General features: G+C 44.4%; 1 protein-coding gene across 4 annotated transcripts in view; it reads left to right on the top strand.

Moving 5' to 3' along the window:
* PLXNA1 (plexin A1) overlaps window positions 1-20923 on the top strand; it is a 347787-nt gene that overhangs the window by 218820 nt on the left and 108044 nt on the right. For all 4 annotated transcript variants that reach the window (XM_073575031.1, XM_073575035.1, XM_073575032.1 and 1 more), the window contains exon 9: window positions 3580-3694. In XM_073575031.1, coding sequence (XP_073431132.1) covers window positions 3580-3694 — 115 coding nt within the window. The remainder of the gene's footprint in view (window positions 1-3579; window positions 3695-20923) is intronic.

The following is a 20923-nucleotide window of genomic DNA, read 5'->3' as shown; positions in this document are numbered from 1 at the left end:
AGTCCTTCTGTGCAGACAGTGTCCCTTTTAAATACGTAGTTCAGCACAATATTATATATGTGTGTGTGTATGTATATACAGTGGGGCAAAAAAGTATTTAGTCAGTCAGCAATAGTGCAAGTTCCACCACTTAAAAAGATGAGAGGCGTCTGTAATTTACATCATAGATAGACCTCAACTATGGGAGACAAACTGAGAAAAAAAAATCCAGAAAATCACATTGTCTGTTTTTTTTTCATTTTATTTGCATATTATGGTGGAAAATAAGTATTTGGTCAGAAACAAAATTTCATCTCAATACTTTGTGATATATCCTTTGGCAATGACAGAGGTCAAACGTTTTCTGTAAGTCTTCACAAGGTTGCCACACACTGTTGTTGGTATGTTGGCCCATTCCTCCATGCAGATCTCCTCTAGAGCAGTGATGTTTTTGGCTTTTCGCTTGGCATCACGGACTTTCAACTCCCTCCAAAGGTTTTCTATAGGGTTGAGATCTGGAGACTGGCTAGGCCACTCCAGGACCTTGAAATGCTTCTTACGAAGCCACTCCTTCATTGCCCTGGCGGTGTGCTTTGGATCATTGTCATGTTGAAAGACCCAGCCACGTTTCATCTTCAATGCCCTTGCTGATGGAAGGTTTGCACTCAAAATCTCATGATACATGGCCCCATTCATTCTTTCATGTACCCGGATCAGTCGTCCTGGCCCCTTTGCAGAGAAACAGCCCCAAAGCATGATGTTTCCACCACCATGCTTTACAGTAGGTATGGTGTTTGATGGATGCAACTCGGTATTCTTTTTCCTCCAAACACGACAAGTTGTGTTTCTACCAAACAGTTCCAGTTTGGTTTCATCAGACCATAGGACATTCTCCCAAAACTCCTCTGGATCATCCAAATGCTCTCTAGCAAACTTCAGACGGGCCCGGACATGTACAGGCTTAAGCAGTGGGACACGTCTGGCACTGCAGGATCTGAGTCCATGGTGGCGTAGTGTGTTACCTATGGTAGGCCTTGTTACATTGGTCCCAGCTCTCTGCAGTTCATTGACTAGGTCCCCCCGCCTGGTTCTGGGATTTTTGCTCACCGTTCTTATGATCATTCTGACCCCACGGGGTGAGATCTTGCGTGGAGCACCAGATCGAGGGAGATTATCAGTGGTCTTGTATGTCTTCCATTTTCTAATTATTGCTCCCACAGTTGATTTCTTCACTCCAAGCTGGTTGGCTATTGCAGATTCAGTCTTCCCAGCCTGGTGCAGGGCTACAATTTTGTTTCTGGTGTCCTTTGACAGCTCTTTGGTCTTCACCATAGTGGAGTTTGGAGTCAGACTGTTTGAGGGTGTGCACAGGTGTCTTTTTATACTGATAACAAGTTTAAACAGGTTCCATTACTACAGGTAATGAGTGGAGGAAAGAGGAGACTCTTAAAGAAGAAGTTACAGGTCTGTGAGAGCCAGAAATCTTGATTGCTTGTTTCTGACCAAATACTTATTTTCCACCATAATATGCAAATAAAATGAAAAAAAAAACAGACAATGTGATTTTCTGGATTTTTTTTTTCTCAGTTTGTCTCCCATAGTTGAGGTCTACCTATGATGTAAATTACAGACGCCTCTCATCTTTTTAAGTGGTGGAACTTGCACTATTGCTGACTGACTAAATACTTTTTTGCCCCACTGTGTGTGTGTATGTGTGTGTGTATATGTATATATATATATATATATATATATATATATATATATATATATATATATATATATATTAATTTGTGTGTATTTATATATGTGTTTATATATTTGTGTGTGTGTATATATGTACATATACATATATACATACACTTAGCTGCCCCATTGTTAGTGTTGCTGTAGTTTGGTCTGTGATTACATTGTTGCTGTAGTTTGGCCATTTGTTTTATTGTTTCTGTTTGACCAGTGTTGATTTTTTTCCTGTACTTTGGTTGCAACGTTGCTGCTGTAGTATGGCCACTTGTTACGTTGTTGATGTACAGTACATTGGCTGGTTGTTGCAGTGTTGCTGTAGTATGGCTGAATCTTGCCGTATTTTGATTGGTTGCAACGTTGTTGCTGTAGTTTGGACACTTGTTACATTGTTGCTGTACTTTGGATGATTTGTTACATTGTTCCATGTTGCGTACTTTGGCTGGTTCTTATTTTGTTGTAGTATAGCTGATTGTTGCAGTGTTGCCATACTTTGTTTTTGTTCCTGTAGTTAGATTTTTGCAGTGTTGACATAGTTTGACCAGTTGTTTCGTTTACGTTGTTGTTGTGCTGCTGCTGTGCTTTGGCTGGTCGCTGCGGTGGTGCTGCTGTGCTTTGGCTGGTCGCTGCGGTGGTGCTGCTGTGCTTCGGCTGATGGCTGCGGTGGTGCTGCTGTGCTTTGGCTGGTCGCTGCGGTGGTGCCGCGCTTTGGCTGGTCATTGCAGTGGTACTGCGCTTTGGCTGGTCATTGCAGTGGTACTGCGCTTTGGCTGGTCATTGCAGTGGTACTGCGCTTTGGCTGGTCATTGCAGTGGTGCCGCGCTTTGGCTGGTCATTGCAGTGGTACTGCGCTTTGGCTGGTCATTGCAGTGGTACTGCGCTTTGGCTGGTCATTGCAGTGGTACTGCGCTTTGGCTGGTCATTGCAGTGGTACTGCGCTTTGGCTGGTCATTGCAGTGGTACTGCGCTTTGGCTGGTCATTGCGGTGGTACTGCGCTTTTACCAGGTTCTGCAGTGGTGCCCTACCTTGGCTGGTTGTGTTGTTGTATTTCTGCAGCTCCTCAGTCGGTGCAGTAAATCTCTTCTTTTCCGCTCTTAGTCAGGGGTCTCTCAGTGATCGGTCTGCACCCTCCCCTCTCATGTGTCGGCTTCACTGAGCTTCCATAGATTACGTTGTGCCATGGAAATATCCGCGGCACTAAATGCATCTCCTTATTAACTCTCCATTTACTTTGCCTAATAGCTACAACGTATTCGTTAAACGAACGCATTTACCAAATGTCAGGGCCGCTCATGTAAGGAGTCTCCAGTGTAAATAAAATTATATCCGCTTCTATTAAAATGACTAATGTCATCTACATATTCAAATACCAGAACAGACGCTGCGCTGCCGATATTAGTGAACTTATAGAAATGAGCCGCTCCATGATTGGTAGACTCTGGCATCATGGCACCTACTGTGTCCGTGGCGGTGCAGGGCTCCTAGTACATAAACCTTGCATGGAATGAGATGGCAGAAAAGCATTTTGTGATCACTGACCGGTATCCTTCATCTGGCTCCGTCAGTCCGTCACTTCACATCCGTCTGGTTGCGTTTACAATGCTGCAAGGCTTAATGACTTTCTGGGAAAGCTGAGTGACTTTATGGCCACCCAGCTTTTTTTTTTTTTTTTTTTTTTTTTAAGTGTCTTGAAGGGCAAATTTGGCTAGTTGTGTAATAGAATAATGTGCAGGTGCATTACTGCTTACTCTTCCTGTACTACAACTCCCATCATGGCCAGACATTGTACACGTTGGACCCTGAAGAGGGAAGATCAGGTCCGGCTTTTTCTCTCGCTGAATATGTTTTTTCTTTCCCAGATGCCTTTCCTGTGTGAATGGATCGTACCCGTGTCACTGGTGCAAGTATCGCCATGTGTGCACCCACAACGCAGCAGACTGCTCCTTCCTGGAGGGCCGAGTGAACATGTCCGAGGTGAGAAAGCCAATCCGTCCTCACTGCGGTTAATACTTTGACCATCGAGCACACTTGAATATATTCTATGTTTTCAGGACGTAGACCCCCAGGGGTCCTAGTAAGCTGCGTCTAATACGGGGCGGATATAGAAGTAACGTGAAGAATAAGTGTTTGCCCTCTATACCCTTCCCAATAACGCTCTTGCCCCCTCCTTACTAAGCCTGCGTCCCTCCTGGCCGCTCTTCTTCCCATCTGCGGAGTATATAGGTCATCTCTACCCTGGGGTGGTTGGTTACATATATGGTGACTGACAGCTACGAGGAGTGGACGGTCGGAAGGGACACACAGCTGTCCTTGATCGCTGCGAGTTTTTAACCTTTCCTCTTGTAGGAAGCCGATGGTGGTGTGTGTGTGTGTTTTGGGGGGAGGTTGTCTCCTGTGATGTTGTGTGTGACCCTCCATTTTTTTTTTTTTTTTTTTTTTTTTTTTAGAGATATAGAAAAGTGAATATAAGTATCTGGGGTCCTGCAGATCTGTGTGTCTGTGCGGAGAAGATGCTTGTTTATTGCCTTATTGCTCAAACACTGAGAGCTGTGTGATGACGGCGGAGTAAACACGGCGGCTGCTGGACACTGTGTATAGGCGTGGGCTGCGGAGCTGAATCTCCAGACCTCCCTGTACATGGCAACAATCAGGAGGGTAAAGATGTGTGAGAGGGGGTTTCTATGGGACATGGAAGTAACACTAGATTCTTCTGCCCACCATATCCTTTCGGACGGCTCTATTCCCCATCCCCTCGCACCACCTGAAAGGCTCTGTACCCCCTTCCTCTGTGCGGCTTTTTTCCCTGGACGGCACTCCACATTGCCCTACCACCGGGCTGTCCGGACTGCTCTGCCAAAGTCTTCTGACAAAATACAAAACCTTCCTTAGCTCTTGACTTCTACGTGCACTTTTTTTTGTCCACGTTCTTGTCTGTCCGATAAACCAACGGCTGCCATTGGCTTCTATGGCTATAACATTTTTGTCACTTGGTCACCCAATTTCCTTTTCCCATTTAATCCATCGCAGTAGTGGCGCCTCCTTCACGCATCCTTCTCCCTGCACATGTGGACGTTAGGGACTTTGTCACCCACAAGAGAAGAAAACAATGTTCTGATCTGCCCCTGTGTCCTCCATTTTTTAGGTGCGTAACCAGACTTTGGTCTGATGACGGGGGGGCTTTGTCACCAGCTATAGCAGTATACCCTCCTTAACACTTCAAGTGCCGCAACTAGCATTGGCGGGGTTAAGTCTCACTCCGTCGCCAGCCCCTCCGCGTTATCTATGCAGCGCATGCAAGGGGCTGTCTGAACCGCTGGGAAAAGAAGCTGCAATTCAGCAATGATTAATGATGTGTCCAGAGCCGATCCGGGGAAATATTTCCTGGTTGTATTCTCTGCCATTATTCCTCCCGTCTCCCTGACAGCCTCTTCCAGCGTCCGCAGATGACCAAATGTGCCGGTAATAAAGGATTCAGCAAGCTATGGACGAGATGAGGTCTGAAAGGCAAGTGGTGCCTGGTGTGATCCTCTGCAGTGAGGGACGGGCTGCGGTGACGCCACAGTGTACGGCCCGCAGACTATGGCTCATCTCCAACCTGTCCGAAAAGCATCAATGGGGTGCAACTGGGCATTCATAGTGAAGGGTGACATAGGAGGGTGATTCTGCTGCCTTCGGACCCCACAATCCTTATTTCTGGCTGTAGATTGGTCATACGAGTGCCACCTCTTCTCTACGTCTTCTCACTATGATACGGTCCGTCATCTAACCCAGTGACTCTCTAGCTACAGCGAAACTACAACTCCCAGCATGCCCTGCTAGTCGCTGAAGGGTCTGGTTAGATCAGATTTGTAGACAATTGTTCTCGCCAATCTTCCTGGCTTTGACCATGGCTCAGCTGCTCGGAATGATGACCTTTTTGGCTATGCCCAACACTCCTGATCATTGCTTCACTGCTGACACTTGTAGTACCAAGGCCACCGGGGAGAGTCTTCTACCTGTTGGGCCTAAAGCGCATTCATTCCTGAATAGTCTGAATGTGGATGGTTAATGGGAGCGTCCAGTAATAGGACGGCACGTCAAAGCCTTCAGCTTAATTACACGGCCCACGGTGCTTCTGCCGACATCATCTCCCCAGTGCGGAGCGCAGGAGGTAGGAGCGCGGGCCGGGGGAGGAAGGTGAGCGCCAACTTCTGTCTTTCTGACTCGGCGGCCTTCTGTGGTGGTGCAATTAAAAATGAATTATAGTTTAATAAAATGTTTGATCTCAGAGGATTAGATGACTGCCCCCGACCGCAGCGACTGAAGGTTGCTTGTGAATTGAGGTCGGGTTCAGCGCAAGGTGACTGAAAAGTTATATTAAGTGGTGATGCTTAATGCGGAGATATTAGCTAGTCCTTGTCTCCCGACGATCGCTTATTATGATTCCTCACCTCCACTCCATGTACCCCAAAGCTGTCGCACCCTCACCAAATCTGTAGTCGAGGAGGGTATGACAGTAAAGATTCTTAAAGAAGTCCGGGAGTATAATCCGTAACTGGGGATAAGTTATGTTATATACAAACACAGTGACTGCACCAGCAGAATAGTGAGTGCAGCTCTGGAGGATAATACAGGATGTAACTCAGGATCAGTAATGTAATGTATGTACACAGTGACTGCACCAGCAGAATAGTGAGTGCAGCTCTGGAGTAAAATACAGGATGTAACTCAGGATCAGTAATGTATGTACACAGTGACTGCACCAGCAGAATAGTGAGTGCAGCTCTGGAGTATAATACAGGATGTAACTCCGGATCAGTAATGTAATGTATGTACACAGTGACTGCACCAGCAGAATAGTGAGCGCAGCTCTGAAGTATAATACAGGATGTAACTCCGGATCAGTAATGTAATGTATGTACACAGTGACTGCACCAGCAGAAATACTGAGTGCAGCTCTGGGGAATAATACAGGATGTAACTCGGGATCATTAATGTCATGTATTTACACGGTGACTGCACCAGCAGAATAGTAAGTGCAGCTCTGGAGTATAATACAGGAGGTAACTCAGGATCAGTAATGTATGTACATAGTGACTGCACCAGCAGAATAGTGCGTGCAGCTCTGGGGTATAATACAGGATGTAACTCAGGATCAGTAATGTAATGTATGTACACAGTGACTGCACCAGCAGAATAGTGAGTGCAGCTCTGGAGTATAATACAGCATGTAACTCAGGATCAGTAATGTATGTACACGGTGACTGCAGCAGCAGAATAGTGAGTGCAGCTCTGGGGTATAATACAGGATGTAACTCGGGATCAGTAATGTAATGTATGTACACAGTGACTGCACCAGCAGAAATACTGAGTGCAGCTCTGGGGAATAATACAGGATGTAACTCCGGATCAGTAATGTAATGTATGTACACAGTGACTGCACCAGCAGAATAGTGAGCGCAGCTCTGAAGTATAATACAGGATGTAACTCCGGATCAGTAATGTAATGTATGTACACAGTGACTGCACCAGCAGAAATACTGAGTGCAGCTCTGGGGAATAATACAGGATGTAACTCGGGATCATTAATGTCATGTATTTACACGGTGACTGCACCAGCAGAATAGTAAGTGCAGCTCTGGAGTATAATACAGGAGGTAACTCAGGATCAGTAATGTATGTACATAGTGACTGCACCAGCAGAATAGTGCGTGCAGCTCTGGGGTATAATACAGGATGTAACTCAGGATCAGTAATGTAATGTATGTACACAGTGACTGCACCAGCAGAATAGTGAGTGCAGCTCTGGAGTATAATACAGCATGTAACTCAGGATCAGTAATGTATGTACACGGTGACTGCAGCAGCAGAATAGTGAGTGCAGCTCTGGGGTATAATACAGGATGTAACTCGGGATCAGTAATGTAATGTATGTACATAGTGATTGCACCAGCAGAATAGTGAGTGCAGCTCTGGGGTATAATACAGGAGGTAACTCAGGATCACTAATGTATGTACACAGTGACTGCAGCAGCAGAATAGTGAGTGCAGCTCTGGAGTATAATAATGAGAATAGAATAACTTATGATAATGACTAAATCTTTTCCGTAAATTGAATGTAAAGTAGTGTTTAGAGGTGGACATGCCCTTTAAGCTGTGATGACCCGATCAATTGACGAGCGTGGAATTCTGCATCTGGAGTCAGACATTGCCATCTTGTACAGATTGCTTTTTTTTTCAGGCTGTTAGTGGGTGAGGGCTTGAATTGAGTCTCTTGGACCAAAGTCGCCGTTTGATTGTTAATCTGCCGTGCGTGTTTGTTTCCATCCATCCTTGGAATGCCAATGAAGACTTGATCGACACGGTTCCTCCAAAATGACAGAGTAGGCAGCGTCGCCGGCGCTCACGCCGTCAGCCTGCCGAGCGCTCTGCTGTCTGTAGAGTATTTATTGAGACTCTTGACAGACAGTAAAACACGCTGGGATTTGCATAGATCTGAGTAATTGTGAGACGTTCCCGGCTCCTGATTGGTTTCCGCCTTTCCATTCCTGCGCCATTTCCATCGTTGAAGAAGTCTTTTGTGCTGTGGGGACTCAGAGATAATTCTTGTGATGACGCACTGTAACATCCATTTATCATGTCAGAGCAAGTGAAAAAGCAATCCAGCATTGCCAAAAAGGGGGCTAATAAGGGGCACCTGGGACGCAGAGGTCCAAATTCTCTCACTTGCCTGATATGAAGACTTATTCTGTTGCATTTACCCAAGTCTGTAACCCAACATCAGGGGAACTGTTCCAACAACATACATCCACTCATTTCTGTAAAAACAGCGCCTCCGTCCTTTGTAGGTTGCTCCGGGTGTTGCAGCCTGAGGTGAGTGAGGTTTATCTGGTTGTTGTACGCATAGTTACTAGGGTGTCTGACTTTTTTTCGGCTTGCCATACTATTTTTATCCCTGACAAGTAAGACAAGAGGAAGTAAGGGTGTGTGTATATATAAGGGAGGACGGGAGATCTTCCAGGCCCGAGTATGTGTATGTAAGAAGGGTTCTATGCCAGGTCCTGGCATGTATACATGAGGGGATAGTCCAGTGCCTGGTGTGTACATAGACTATACATACTGTATATGGAGATAAGTATGTGACCCCCTCCACTTCCAGGAACTTCTCTAACCTCCCATTGTACATCCATAGACAATAATATGGAGTCACCTTCTGTGGATATAACGGCCCTACTCTTCTGGGAAGGATTTCTACAAGTTTTGGAGGCCTCAGTGGGAATTTTTGCCCCTTCATTCAGATGATCATTTGTAGGGTCAGACCCTGATGTTGGGGGGAGGCCGGGCTCTCAGTCTCCATTATAGGAGGCGGCTGGGGTCCGGGCTCTGTGCATCCACTCATCTTCCCGCCCCCCCATATGTCTGTATGGAGCTTGTGTACTGGGCACAGTCATGGGAACAGATAAGGGTCTTCCCCACACTGTTCCCACTAAGCTGAAGCTACAATTGTCCACAATGTCTTGTGCTGAAGATGAAGATTTCCCATCACCGGAGCTGAGGGTCCGAGGCTGCCCCCTGATAACAGCCCATATCATTATCTGCCTCCACAATCTGTACAGGGGACAAAATGCAGTCAGGGGGTAACATCCTCCTGGAATCACCAAACACAGACTCCTCCATCGGACGCAGATAGAGAAGAGCGATCTGTCACTGCACAGAACACTTCTCCAGGTTCCATTGGTGGCGGCTTTACACCACTCCATCCAAGCTCGGCATTGTGCTTGGTGATGTACATCTGCATGCTGCTGCTCAGCCGTGGAGTGTTTGTGCTGATGTTATTCCAGAGGAGGTCTGGACTCTGCAGGTATAGGGTCAGCAGAGCGGTGGTGACTTTTCTGCCCTCTGCTCCTCAGCACTCGGCCCCCCCGCTCTGTAACTTTACAAGGTCTCCACTTCATGGCTGAGTTGCTGCGGTTCCTTTCACTTCTCAATGATATCACTCACAGGTGACGGGGTAAGAATCAGGAGGAAGAGATGCATTGGCCAAACAATGGGCTGGATTTTATGCATGGTGATGGAGCCAGATATTATATGTTGGGTTAAGGGGCCGATGAGAACCCCGAATTCAGTGATTAGTCGTTCGCCCCAATCTTTTTCTCCATGCACTGTACATGGGGGGTGATACATCCAGTCCTGGCAGATGTGACATTCGTCGGCTGCTCCCGTTACTTAGGAACCAAAACAAACTTGTGAATCTTAAACATCATGGCGGAAACTCTTTATTTTAGAATCCTGCCAAGTCCGTACAGAGGAGACTGCGCAGGAAGCCGGAGCCTAAACCGCAGCCACTCCGGCCAGAAAATTAACCTTTTCCTAGTGACTAATATAACATCGGGATCTACAACAACCTCAGTCTGTGTCTCCTTTTCTTAAAGAGGATTCCACTCTTATAAGGAAAAGTCCTACTATCCTCACCGCGTTCTGCTTGCTTTCATTTAAACTGCACAATCTTTATATCTGGACAGTGAAAGCTTGTGCAGATATAATATTTTTCACTTTGCTATAGTTGTATATAGTTTAGACAAATACCGTCCTTAGAGTTTGTTACAGTGTATCGGTGCAGGCCGGAGCCTCATCACATCAGAGCCCTTATTTTTCTGCAGACAGCCAGGCAAGCTCCGGTCCTATACACCAAGCATATCAATAGGGCTCACAACAGAGACGAAAGAAGCGTTCTTCTGCCTCCTCAGACTCAGGACTGTCGAGGCCGTATACAAATGTGACAGACCCTCTGCAGCGAGAAGACCTGTGTGTCTTATCACCTGTCACCAACAGCAAGCAGAGATCTTAATACCGGCAAAGAATTGAAAGAATTGATTACTCAGTACATTGTTGCTGAACTTTCCATTCTATGGTGAGTCAGAGATGTTACGTGTTGGCACAGTTTTGAGGCCGGTGCCCGCACGGACTGCTGTGATCGCCCCATTTCTCATTCTCTGTCTGATCTGGGACCTCTCCATGAAGCTCACACACGTGCCTTGCAGAATGAATTCCAGAGGCTGCGTCTCCGCTCTGCATGTGGCTGGGCGTGCTGCCCTCCAGGTGTTTCCTGTTTTGCATACTTTCGGGATGATGTGGTCCCTGGGACCCTTGAACATTGTTTTGTGACCTTTACAGCTGAGATTAAAAGACGGAGGTGACATGAAGCCTTGGAGGGGGGGATATCATTTTTTTATCTTGAGCTTTTTCTTACCGAGCACTAGTGATGAGCGAGTGTGCTTGGATAAGGTGTTATCCAGGCTCGTGTGCGAACAGCGTGTCTTCGGTGCGCTCGAAAATATGATTGAGTCCCCGTGACTGTTCGACAGACCCAACACATGCAGGGATTGTCTATCATAGTCAATCCCCCGCGTGTATTACGGCTGTCTAACAGCCGTGGGGACTCAAACATATTTTTCGAGCATGCCGAAGACACTCGGTTTGCACCTGAGCATGCTCAGATAACACCTTATCACAGTACGTTCGCTCATCAGTATCGAGCACTATTGTGTTTATCTGCTTCTTGGAAAGTTGGGCGACTGGTTGGTACCAAGATTTCCTGCACTTCTAATAGATTAGACATTTTTTGGAAAGTCACGTAGGCTGTCGCTCGATTATTTATTTTTTTTTTTTTTTACATGGGTCTGATTAAGCATTGGTGGCCGGAGTCTGTCATGTCTCTGGCACTCGATACCTTTTTCATATCTCAATCAGCCGTCTGGCCATGATCACATTGTTCTTCCCAGCCGCACATGCAGCGTGTTCATTCCCCGTGCCAGGGCAACAGCTGCTGCGGCGGCGGCTCAGGTGCTGCGGCGGTGCTTGTGCTGTGTCAGCGGATCCTGTCTGGTCCCCAGGTAGCTGCTCCATCTTCTTACCCGTCCTCCCCGCAGGCACAGGTGCAGATTCCTGGCGCACACTCCTCTCGGCTTTTGCACTGTATTGCCCTATTGTGGCTGACAAGAGAAATGCCGTCCTGTCTGTTCTGTACCTCAATCCATCAGCAGCGCAGATCGGTCTTCTGCCTGGTAACTCGTTACAATGTGTCAGTGCAGGTAGGATGTATTATTCCAGACTGCAGGTCGTTATGTTTCCAAAGGCATTGTCTAGATTTGGTACAATTATAATTAACACTTCGCTTTAGGGATTTTCCACCTTAAAAAAAAGTTCACATTGACAGACAGAAAGCAGAGATCTTGAAACAGATGATGTGTAGAAGACTAAATTATACTTGAAAGCTGCTACATATTGAAATCTTATCGGGCCGGTGAGGTGGTGGAGGTAGGACCGCAATGCTGATCGGTACCACCCTGTGCGTGATATCTACACACTTTCACAAATATCGTACATACATGTATGGAAGCAGGTGGCGAATCTGCCTCATCCCCAGCAGACACCTGCCATTGAACCAAGCTCTGATTGCAGCAGTTTAAGCCCTTTGATGCCAAAATAAAAAAAACTATTGTCGCTTCCTTTAGACCTCTGGATACAAATACAGGAACCCGGGTTTTCTTCTGTTTAATGGCAGCTGGGTGCCCACGGCAAGGCCTCAGTTCAGAAAATATATATATATATATATATAATGTGTGTGTATGTATATATATATCTGTGTGTATATAATATATCTATATATACATATATACATATACACCCCTGCTTTAATATGCAGTACCTTAGCCGAAAACTCATTTCTCCACGATAAAGGTTCCTGACACCCTGTGGTGTAGTTTTAGCAGGACCCTATAAGGAAATCCTTAACACCCCCTCAGCAGTGAAACCAACATTGACTTTTGGCTCTTAATCTGTTGTAATACTACAGTTACCAGCATGCCCTGACAGCTGCAGGCTGTGGTTGTCAAGGCATGCTGGGAGTTGTAGTGACACAAATCAGCGGAGATTGCAGTCTATTTAGCCTGGTATAGGTGCACCGCTCTCTAGTTGGTGCTGAGCTTTGCTCTTCATGATGCCAGGTGGCCAGGCCAAGCTCTGTGACCACGATTTGTCCTCCTGTAATGCTTTACCTTCCAGTCACGCTCTCTTGTGTTTATCACCTAACATGAGTTAATCAAGCAAGAGTAGCATAAATCCAATAGTTCTGTCACCCACTTAATATCACCCCGTGACGCCTCGGCCCTCCAGAGAGGGTCCCTCCGGTGCCATTTTGCAGCTTCTGAAAATTGCATTTTCTTTTGTTTGGTGTTCACAATGAGCCGGATTTATGTTCCCGTCTATCGCGAAGAATATTAATGTGCCCACTCCTGCAAAATGAAGCCGACATCCTGCTCAGACCCAAGTGACAAATGAATTGGGCCTGATCGAGAGTGAAGCCGTCCAGGACCTGTGGGGGCAAGTCGGGAGCTGCCCAGTGTGTCATGAATATCATTAGCTGACAGGCCTGCATTACTCTACATGGGTGGGTGAACACTCTCGGCATCCTTACACTGCTTAATGGAGTCTTAAAGGGACAGTACACCTTGGATTAAATATGGAAAAACAAAGCAATTTCCAACACTCACATCTTCAGGATATTCTGCAAAATGTCGCAACGAAATCTGGCGTATAAATAAGATTTTGCCTGGAGGAGTGGGACTTGGACGTGGTGTGGCCCATAGACTGCCCATTGTAGACAAAGCAATAAAGTTTAGATAAAGCTCTGCTGTGACCCGGGCTTAAGCCGTATCCATCTCACCATCCTTTGTCTGGCTGTCGGACAACTGTTTGCAGCAGGAGCCTCCCCCCTTTTCCCTGTCTGCAGTAGAAAAAAAAAGATCAAGGAGGAATTAAGCAAGAAGTTATCTCAACTTTTCTTTAAGGATAGTGGCCAAAATCGGACATCCCTTTAAGATCTTTGCGTATTGTTCAACCCTGTGCATACGAAAATTATTGAGCTCTGGTCCCACAGTGGGCCATTAAAAGGTACGACGGTCCACTAACTGGAGGATCCTTCCTATAGATAATACGCAGAAGTGCTAATAATAATTCTTAATTATCTATAATCGGGCCAATCATCAAAAAATCTATACAAAAAATAAAAATATTGCACAAAAATGTTTCAAAATTCTCATTGTGCAGTACCAGGAACTACCAGTGGGTGGTGCAATGAGGCATCCCGAGATCAAACTGGTTTTTGTGATCACAAAACTTTCGCCAATTTTTACATTTTTTAAAAATTATTATATTTTTTATTGTAAAGGTTGATTATCATCCGACACTTGTCACATTTGATGCCCCTGGACACCTTCTAAAATATTCGGCTTCTGGGACCCCCTCCCCCTGCAGCAGATCTCATCGTTACTTTGCCTTTAGGCCTCTCTGCATCATAACATGTTATTATCTGCTCCTGCGGCGGAGCCTGGCCCTGTACTTAGCCCTCGACACTCCTGTCTCCGGGGCTCCCGGCGCTCTCTGTTGACCTCGTCCCGGATGGGTTGACCATGTAATAAGGCTCTGTGAGTTGCATCAGGGTTTTTGTGCTGATTCTAAAGCCCCGGAGGGAAGAGCGCTGTTTTTGCTTGTCAGGTCCCTGAACACAGACGAGCAGAGAGATCAGTCCTAGCGTAATTTAGTAGTCAGCATTTTGTACTCACTCACTGTCTCATTTCCGATAGTCCAGCTGTTGCAAGCATGCTGGGAGTTGTAGTTCTGCAACATCTAGAGAGCCGGAGGTTGGATAATTTTATAACTTGTGAATAGGCTGTATTTTATACACGAGTGTAGGCAAATCTCCTAATGAACCCCCATTTTAATAGTGCAGCTGTGCCCTCGCACTAGTGCCCAGATGGTTCCAGATTATCCGGGGTGATCGCTGTCTCTCTTGTTCCTTTCGCCCTCCTCGTGGCTTTGCTCTCGTGCCAGGCGCGATGAGTGTGAAACGTGCAGAAATGCGCTGATCCCGTTCAAGACAATCTGTGACCATCTGCTCCCCCGATCTCTGCTTGCCGAACTTTGGTTTCCAGACATAGGAGTAAGAGGATTTTTTTTTTTGTCCATTTTTATATTTATTTATTTTTGACATGCTTCACCTTCTGCTACCATTGTGCCTCTCTCGCGCATAAAGGGAAAGCATCAAGTGCCGCACAGACCATTTATTTTTAAACTAATGCCTTAGGTGTAAAAATTGCCTACCGATATAATAAGAACATAAGTCTAAAATATTCAATGTCACCTGACAGAATAATATGGAAGAGAAAGATGTTACATTAAGAAATAGAAGACATTAATATAGTAGTTATCATCTTGTACATAGGGGCAGTATTATAGTAGTTATAGTCTTGTACATAAGGGGCGGTATTATAGTAGTTATATTCTTGTACATAGGAGCAGTATTATAGTAGTTATATTCTTGTACATAGGGGCAGTATTATAGTAGTTATAGTCTTGTACATAAGGGGCGGTATTATAGTAGTTATATTCTTGTACATAGGGGGCAGTATTATAGTAGTTATATTCTTGTACATAGGGGGCAGTATTATAGTAGTTATATTCTTGTACATAGGGGGCAGTGTTATAGTAGTTATATTCTTGTACATAGGGGGCAGTGTTATAGTAGTTATATTCTTGTATATAGGGGGCAGTGTTATAGTAGTTATATTCTTGTATATAGGGAGAAGTATTATAGTAGTTATATTCTTGTACATAGGGGGCAGTATTATAGAAGTTATATTCTTGTACATAGGAGCAGTATTATAGAAGTTATATTCTTGTACATAGGAGCAGTATTATAGTAGTTATATTCTTGTACATAGGGGCAGTATTATAGTAGTTATATTCTTGTATATAGGGGGCAGTGTTATAGTAGTTATATTCTTGTACATAGGGGGCAGTGTTATAGTAGTTATATTCTTGTATATAGGGAGAAGTATTATAGTAGTTATATTCTTGTACATAGGGGGCAGTATTATAGAAGTTATATTCTTGTACATAGGAGCAGTATTATAGTAGTTATATTCTTGTACATAGGGGCAGTATTATAGTAGTTATATTCTTGTATATAGGAGCAGCATTATAGTAGTTATATTCTTGTACATAGGGGGCAGTGTTATAGTAGTTATATTCTTGTATATAGGGAGAAGTATTATAGTAGTTATATTCTTGTACATAGGGGCAGTATTATAGTAGTTATATTCTTGTACATAGGAGCAGTATTATAGTATTTATATTCTTGTACATAGGAGCAGTATTATAGTAGTTATATTCTTGTACATAGGGGGCAGTGTTATAGTAGTTATATTCTTGTACATAGGGGCAGTATTATAGTAGTTATATTCTTGTACATAGGAGCAGTATTATAGTAGTTATATTCCTGTACATAGAGGCAGTATTATAGTAGTTATATTCTTGTACATAGGGGCAGTATTATAGTAGTTATATTCCTGTACATAGAGGCAGTATTATAGTAGTTATATTCTTGTACATAGGGGCAGTATTATAGTAGTTATATTCTTGTACATAGGGGCAGTATTATAGTAGTTATATTCTTGTACATAGGAGCAGTATTATAGTAGTTATATTCTTGTACATAGGGGGCAGTGTTATAGTAGTTATATTCTTGTACATAGGAGCAGTGTTATAGTAGTTATATTCTTGTACATAGGGGCAGTATTATAGTAGTTATATTCTTGTATATAGGAGCAGCATTATAGTAGTTATATTCTTGTACATAGGGGGCGGTGTTATAGTAGTTATATTCTTGTACATAGGGGCAGTATTATAGTAGTTATATTCTTGTACTCAGGGGAAGTATTATATAGTAGATATTTTTTTGTAAGAAATACTGAGAATCATTTTCCGTGACTTGGACTCTAGTCTGAGTAAGAGTTGGACCTATATGTATCCATTGATGGCTGCTTCCTTTAGGTTAGATTCTTACTAATGTGAGTGTCACACAGGGACTGGTTCTTGGGTTCTGCATATTGCAGCTCATATTATGTTGCTGCAGTATTATTACTAGGATATTAGCTAGAACATAGGATATCCTTCTTGTTTGCTGAATCAATACTATGGAGACCGCAGCTCATCCATTTAACCTACGCTACTATCATCATTACTGCATCAAACGCATCGTGAGTTGCTGAATCGCTTCCTCCCAAACCATGATGAATATTTGGAACCGCCGAGAGCTTGTCACTCGATGCCGGGGGTTAAATGGTGGCCTCTCCGTTCAGATTTGTAGCCTTGACTTCTTATCTTAGATGATGATTTATACAGATGACCTCTCCACTGATGAGTATTGATGGAGCGATGCCAAAACCTTAAAGGAACTGAAGTCAATGGCGTTGATGATCAGGAGAAGGCTCACAATGAAAGTGCAGAAGAGTAAATGATAGATAACCCCTATCCTGCCAGCATGCTCGACAGACTCCCAACAGCTGGCATCTGCCGGATGTGGTACAAATGACTCTAAGATGAACCATACGGGGATCCTGGCACATTATGCATGCGGTGGTTAGCACTTCTCATCTCTTCGTTAGATGTTGGATGGAACATAAGCCACACGTTTCACTTCTTACTGAGGCCACTGAATGAACTCAGTGAGCCGGTGTCCCAGTTTTGTTGGCATAAGATGTGGAGTTCTGCACCGAATCATTGACTTCATATTCATGACACTTGGAAACCCAGCAGTTGGTAGGAGCTGTGTATTGTTGGGGGCTTTGGCCTTTTGGAACAGTGGTCGCCGGGCTTTATCTTGTTACACTTTTACTTATTATTTTTAACCTGTAAAATATCGACTACCCTTCACAAAATCACTTGTAAGGCAGATGACAAGGCACCGACAACGAAGAGTCCGAGCGTTTAAGCCCATGTGTGTGTGTGTGTGTGTGTATATATATATATATATATATATATATATATATTCCATGAAACCGTACCCTGCAATTATTAAAGTGGATCTGCCACTTGCCTTAAATATAGGATTGTGACCTGGTGTAAATGCCGCTGTTCTCCTCAATTTGGCGCTGTTTTTCTTTTTCTTCCTGCTCCTCTCCGTTCAGGAGATATGGCCTCCTCTTCCCTATATATATAAAAATCTAGAACTGTTTAGCCAACTGGGCGTGGCCCTCAGGAAGACTCCCACAGAGAAGTCAACACCATGCCCGCTTAGCTAACACTTTAGTGTCTGAGCCAATTTTGACCTTAATGACCAAGTCAAATTTTACAACTCTGACCAGTAATAACTCTGGAACGGTTCAACGGATCCCGGTGATTTTGAGACTGTTTTTTCATGACATATTGTACTCCATGATAGTGGTGACATGTATTTGATATGACTTCAGTTTATTTGTGAAAAAAAAATGGAAATATGGCAAAAATTTTGAAAATTTTGCAATTTTCATACTTTCAGTTTGTGTACCCTTAAATCAGAGAGTGGTGTCACACAAAATAGTTAATAACATTTCCCACGTGTTTACTTTACATCAGCACAATTTTGGAAACAATTTTTTTTCGTTAAGAAATTAGAAGGGTTAAAAGTTGACCAGGGATTTCTCATTTTTCCAACAAAATCATTTTTAGGGACCACCTCACATTTGAAGTGACTTTGAGACAAAGTACCCAAGTGACACCATTCTAAAAACTGCAGCCCTCAAAACCTCTTTCAAGAAGTGTTTTAACCCTTCAGTTGCTTCACAAGAAATGAAGCAATGTGAAAGGAAAAAATGAACATATAACTTCTTTCAGAAAAAATTTACTTTAGACCCAAACTTTTTTATTTTCACAAGGGTAACAGGAGAAAATACACCACAAAATGTGTTGTACAATTTCTCGTGAGTATGCCGATACACCCTGTATGTGGGGGAAACCTGTTATGAATGGGTCACCGAGGAGGATGGCAGGAACAGGCTAAGCTGGCAGGAACAGGCTAAGCTACCAGGAAACCAGAGAGGTTGGTAACTCAGCGGATTGCAGACCCCTGATCCTAACAACACAACTAGCGGCAGCCGTGGAGCGTTCCTACGATGCCCTAGACGCCTCGGCACAGCCGGAGAACTAACTAAGCCTAAAGCCAGAAAGGTGAAATCTAAACTGCCCCGGAGCAGATCCCCAAAGGAACAGAGAGCCCCCAAACATATATTGTCGGTGAGACAAGATGAAGCACAAACACAGGCAGAAAATAGACTGAGCAAATGATGGGGCCCAAACTGTCTAGATAGGACAGGACAGAAAAGATACTGTCTGCAATCACGCAAAAACCCTGAAAAATCCAACACATCTGATATACAAAAAACCTGAGGCCACACGACCTCACCCCCGCTAGATCAGCACTCTGGTGTGAACTGAAAGCAAAGCAAAAGATACTAATATAACAGGGGACTGAACAAACTAGCACAAGCTGTAACATATGGAGCGGGGCCCAGCGCTGCCCCCAGCAGGGCGTACGCTGAACCCTAGCAACAAAGCAGAAAGCAAAAAAAAAAAGGCACAACCAAATTAGATGCAAAGGATTAGCAAATGAATCACTTAACTGAACCATGCAGATCAGGCAGGAGACTGAAGAGCTCAAAATGCACAAGAAGGAAATCACCAGCAATCATTAAGGGAAGCCTGCTCACTTATATGCTCCCAGCCAGTAATCCCAGATTGCCAATCATCATCATCAGGTGGCACACTTCCATCAGACTGGCCAGTTCTGCTACTCCCAGTAAGCAGCAGAGGGAGCTCCGGCTCAGAAGTCCGAGCAAGGGAATTCACAACAGAAGCCACTGTTGGAGCACACAGCATGGCTCGGTAGGCAAGGAGCGCCGTTCGACTTTTTGAACGCAAAATTGTCTGGAATTGACATCGGACGCCATGTCGCTTTTGGAGACCCCCTGATGTGCCTAAACAGTGGAAATCACCCCAGAAGTAACCCCAGTTTGTTAACAACACTTCTCAAGGATTTTTGTCCAGGGGTATAGTTAGCATTTTGAACCCACAGGTACGTCACAGAATTTGATAACATTAGGTCATCATATTGAATATGTCGTCATTAGTGTTAATCGCTACTCCCAATTTGCATCGGGTGTTCGAGTATACATCGGGTGACCTGCTCGAGTCCCTGCCCTGCGGGGGGATCAGTGATACTCTGTACATACCCGAGCACCCCATGCAAACTCGAGTAGCGAGCACTTGTGCTCAACACTAGCCGTTATATCGTTATCATTTTTTTTTAATTTAAAAAAAAAAATCTAAGCCTAGGTCTACCACAATCCCAACCCTAACTGCAAAGAATGGAAAAAATGTAATTTTTTTTTATTTTATATTTTTCTCACTAAGGTGGTGACAAAGGGGGTTTTGATTTACTAGCTGGTTCTATTTTGATCCCTGTGATAGGAACCAATAGGAAAAATTCCCTATTGTTGCTGGGTACCGACTGTGAGATCTTGGCGGGTGCACTGACTATGTGCCCACCATTTTTTTTTTTTTTTTTTTTTTTTTTTTACAGGAAGATGGGGCCGGGCATGGCGGAGGTGTCGGGGGGAGCTCGGTGGACCCCATTTCTCTCTTCTCTGATATCTTAAATCATATCAGGGGTGAGAGAAATGAATTGTAAATCGGAATTTATTTTTTTGTGGTTGTCGTTATTTGGTGAATAACGGCCATCACTTGGCAGGGAACTGCCCTGATCATATTCTCTACCCCTGGTAGCGGAGACCCTAAAGATTTTCTTACTCTGGGGGGCACTATGCCCTTATTTCTCATCACCGTTAAAACGCGTATCAGCGGTCGTTAAGGGGCTAACAATACTAGATTTATATTCTGGAGGATGTTTGGCCGAAATATAAGATTGTATTTACATACAAGGAAGAGTAGGCCATATCTCCTGAAAGGAGAGGGGCAGGAACAAAAGAAAAAACTCGCAGAATTCAGGAGAACAGCAGCATCTACACCGGGTCCTCTTTACAGCCATTCCTCCTCACTCCTCTGTGCCCATTGACACTAGGCTGAGCTGGCCGCTCTTCTTTTGCTCGGTGAAGTGCATCTGGCATATTAGAATCCAACATTGCCTATCCTTCTTTGCCCCGACATCTGCAGTCAGGACTCCTCCAATACACACCGATGCCGTCCGTCCGTCCTTGCACCTTTAGACAACATACACCAAACAGACCTGTTATTTGTTTGGTGTGATGTGGGAACTCTCAAAACCGTACATTTTTGGATTTGGCAAGGAGACATGTCCATTCTATGGATGATCTCTTTCAGATCTCATGG

Source organism: Dendrobates tinctorius, unplaced genomic scaffold, assembly GCF_039654945.1.
Source record: "Dendrobates tinctorius isolate UK_male_01 unplaced genomic scaffold, ASM3965494v1 ptg000041l, whole genome shotgun sequence".
Lineage (NCBI taxonomy): Eukaryota > Metazoa > Chordata > Amphibia > Anura > Dendrobatidae > Dendrobates > Dendrobates tinctorius.
This window is presented reverse-complemented; position numbering and strand designations above follow the sequence as displayed.